We start from the raw sequence: 4,146 nt of genomic DNA, 5'->3' as shown, positions 1-4,146 counted from the left end.
GAAGCGGATGGTGTATTAAAAATATTTTTTTAATTAATTCTCTGAAATTTCGTGGCGGAGAATGTGCTAACTTGCCAAAAATTGTATTTTAATTCAAAATCACCATTATTGGTGGTCGGAGGATTCGCTAAAGAAGGTAAAAAAAACGGTATCGCCTGAGATAACATTGAGATTGACTTATACATTAATCTATTAAATACGGTAAGTATTATATTTTCTCCTAAGGAATATCAAATAACCATCCATAATATAAATAATAAAAAAAATGTATACTGAAGTTTTTTTATACCTAAATAATGTATGAGAATAATATAATAAAGCGGGTTAGAAATGTCAACCCTCTAAAATCATATTGATCCCCAATACACTATAATTATGAACTATGCGTGATGTATGATGAGCGTAAAGGACCCTAAAGCTCAATATTTGCATACCCAACTTAATTTATAATATCAATTATGTTAATTTGCAACTGGCCCCAATGGTTGAGAGAAAAAGCTATAGACCTAAATTCCAAGGTACCTAACACTTCTTACTTCCATTTATAATCGTTTTAATTTCCTTGTCCTTTCTTGTATAGAGGTTTGGCTTCCTTCTCGTCCCTTCCATTTTGGTCTATGAAGATATTTATGTTTTTGTTTCTGTAATGATGATAAAATATAGGCCTATGAATATAATTATTTTGCCAACACATTCCTAAAACCGTATCAACTCATTGTATCCTTTTGTTTTCTTTTTTTAATTCTAGGCCAACTGATGTACGAGTACAATGTACATTCAGCAACATATGTCAAGTCTGAGATCCGCACCCTCAGCACCATGCTGCCCTCTAGTATCGATGCTGCGCTGACGAGCAGTATAGAACAATTGACTACGTATCTCTTTAAATGGGACAGGGTATTCGTGTATGACGAACTTCATAAAACGATTTCCAATCCTAAACACATCACTGACATCTTTCCCGGCATTCCAGACCACATCAGCGGCGCTTTCAATGGAAATGACGGTAAAATATAATAATATATAGCTTAATAATATATAGCTTAATAATATATGTCTTAATAATTATATGAATTGTTCATAGCATTCTATTAATGAGTACTGTAAAAGTTCATTCTTGGGATTATATTATCATGTGAGACCATGGCATTTTTTTTTCTAGTGTATAACAATTTAACACATTGCATATCCTAATATGCTAATAATATGCATCATAAGCAGAAAATAATATATTTAAGTAATTAACCGTATTACCTGTCTATTAAAGAGAAGAGAACAACAGCTGCAAGATTAACCTACTGGTACATATCACCAAACTATCTACTTTGTCCAGAAGTATACACTTTAGTTATAGTTGATAATATATAATTATGTATTTCGCTAAAAAAATGTTGTAGGTCTCAACCAACCAATCAATCAATCAATCTATCAGTGAAACATCCACCAAATTAATCAATCAACCAGTCAACCAACCAATCAGTCAATCAAATAAACATTAATTTCTTCGAAATCAAACAATCATACAGTAAAATCAAGATGGTATGTCACAAAGAACTTAAGGCTAATATTCCAAATATTTCTATTTTATGGGCTTTTAAATGTTCATCGAAATCTTCTTTCCACTTATTTAAAATTACATTCATTCTACTAACAGGAGTAGCTTCATTGCAACTGTCTCTTATACACATCTAGATGTGTATAAGAGACAGATATATATGTATCGGAATTTGAGAATTTCAGCGCATAACGTAGGGCATAAACAAGAAAAAATGAATTATTGGGATTTCTGTATTCCGCCCTCAACTGTCAAAACCAGCGATGTACCGTATTGTTTTACCCATTTGCCTCCATGCTTTACCAGTGAACAATTATAATAGAGAATGAACTATTACAGAGACGCTTATACACTTATATTTGGTTTATATTTCGTTCAGTTGTTTTTTTATTTGTTTTACTTGCGCTTTTATTTGTATATCTTATTATTTTTGGTTGTTGGTTAGTTGTTTCTATGTTTCACTCTTATGTTCATGTCAGTTGCGCTGTGTTACCTGTATTTTATTGAACGAACCTTCAAAATTATGAAGTGTGCCACTGTTTGAAAAAAGTGTAGTTCCGAATAAAGTAATTACATATATTTTGCTAAATTTTCTCTTTGTAATTCATTGCAGGCTTTTATTACTTTGTGAAAGAACACTACGTCTACAAGTACAGCGTCCAGGATAAAAGAATTGAAGACAACTATCCGCAATCATTTAGCAAAACATTCATTGGTTGTAAACCTTAAAAACAAGGCAGCATCTTACAATTCGAAAAAAAAAATGGGCCTGGACCTATTATAACGTTTGGATGGTGTAGGCAATAGGGAGGTTTCGCAAGCTTAGGAAAACGTTAACGAATACGGTTACGTCATTATTGTTTTAGTCAACGTAGGCTGTTCATGACTTTCAAATGAATCAACGTTTATATTCAGCTCGTATATGTATTGTAAAAATGTTTTCGGCACGAATGACGATAATGAATATGACGTATTTGTATTCGTTATCGTTTCGTAATGTTGAATATTCAAATTAGTTCTGGTAAAATGTTGAAGTGTTTTGAAACTATTCTCTAAATTCACGGATGTGTATTTACATGATGTAAATTAAGATTCACGACTAATATTCTAATTTATATTTCCTTTAAGCTCCTCCTGGGATATTGTCGCAAGATCCCACGATTACGCGACGACGATGGTAGGACACTCAAAGGTTTATTAAGAAAGCCTGGAATATAACAATAATTCTCTTTTTTTTAAATAATAACTCCTCATCTAGAACATCTTTTGTTTTGTTTTAATATATAGACCGGAACGTTATCGGCTACAGATTTATAGACCTAAGTGAATAAAGTCTTGAGAACAAGTATTTTCAATTTAATGTAATGCATCTGACGTATTTCAATGTTCCTAAAGTACAGTTTTAAAACGATGTGCTTTTGTACTTTATGTCCATTCTTGTGAAATAAATGTAATTGTCTCATCTGATGTTTCGGTTCACTTATTTGCCTGGAACACGTATTATTCAATTGAACTTTATTAAAAATCAACTGGCAGCACAGAGGTGAATTACATGAGCATAACGTGGGAAAAAAAAAATATATATATATATATATATATATATATATATATTATATATATACTTATATATAGGCATATATATATAATTAATAATAATATTAAACAATAATATAAAAATTTATAAAGCGTCAATTAAATGACCGAGGTGCATTATCAAAGGGGCTTTGCACGTTAATGACAGAAAAGGTGAGTTTTGAGTAATTAAATGATGTAACAGTTTTTAATGTGTGCAGGGAGTGTATTATAAAGTGTAGGTGCGGCAAAGAAAAACGATTATGGCCAAGTTTTAAGGATGTGCGGGGAACGGAGAACAAAAAATTATCAGATGATCTTAGGGTGCGTCCAGGAACATAAATATCGATAAGCTGATAGATAGGTTGCTTAAATGGAAGTGCTTTAAAAGTAAGTAGCAAGATCTTGAACTTAATGTGGGAATCAATAGGAAGCCAATTGAGTTCTCGGAGAACAGTGGTGATGTTTGTGAGATCGAGGTTTTGTGAACGTTATAATTCAAGCAGCGGAGTTTTGAAGCCTCTGGAGTCTGTAAATTCGAGATTTAGGAAGTGCGTAAAAAAGAGAATTGCACTAATCAAGACGGGATGAGACAAAAGCATGAATAATGGAAGAAGCAGTGCGTCGAGAAAGAAAGCGTCGAATGAGTGTAACATTACGAAGGTAAAAGTTGACCGATTTAGTTATATAGTTGATATGGTTGTGCATGTTAAGATATTCATCCAGTTTGACTCCGAGGTTAGAAATGTGGTGAGAGGGATAAATTAATAATGAACCAAAGGTGAGAGGAAGAGGAGTAATTTTACTACGGATGTAGTGCAGAAAATAATGAACTCAGATTTGTTTTCGTTAAGTTTTAGAAGATTGTTTGAGATCTAAAATTGGATATCTTTAAGACAAGTTTAAAAACTTTGAACAGCGAAGTAAAAGTTTGATGGATGAAATGAAATGTAAAGTTGAATATCGTCAGCGTAGAAATGATAGAAGAGATGTTATGTTTTTTTAATAATTTGGGCCAG

The 4,146-nt window shown here is 32.2% G+C and overlaps 1 protein-coding gene across 1 annotated transcript in view; it reads left to right on the top strand.

Annotated features, from left to right (window-relative positions):
• LOC117100093 (matrilysin-like) overlaps positions 1-3,017 on the top strand; it is a 14,644-nt gene extending 11,627 nt beyond the window's left edge. Inside the window, exons 8-9 of the mRNA XM_033239646.1 lie at positions 749-1,006; positions 2,169-3,017. Of these exons, the coding sequence (XP_033095537.1) occupies positions 749-1,006; positions 2,169-2,284 (374 nt within the window). The 3' untranslated portion in view covers positions 2,285-3,017. The remainder of the gene's footprint in view (positions 1-748; positions 1,007-2,168) is intronic.
• The last annotated feature ends 1,129 nt before the right edge of the window (positions 3,018-4,146 follow it).

The sequence above is a fragment of the Anneissia japonica genome, unplaced genomic scaffold (assembly GCF_011630105.1).
Source record: "Anneissia japonica isolate Jap-2015-1 unplaced genomic scaffold, ASM1163010v1 scaffold439_len473750_cov173, whole genome shotgun sequence".
In the NCBI taxonomy this organism is placed as follows: domain Eukaryota; kingdom Metazoa; phylum Echinodermata; class Crinoidea; order Comatulida; family Comatulidae; genus Anneissia; species Anneissia japonica.
Note: the sequence above shows the minus strand (reverse complement) of the source record. Positions and strands in the feature narration are given on the sequence as shown.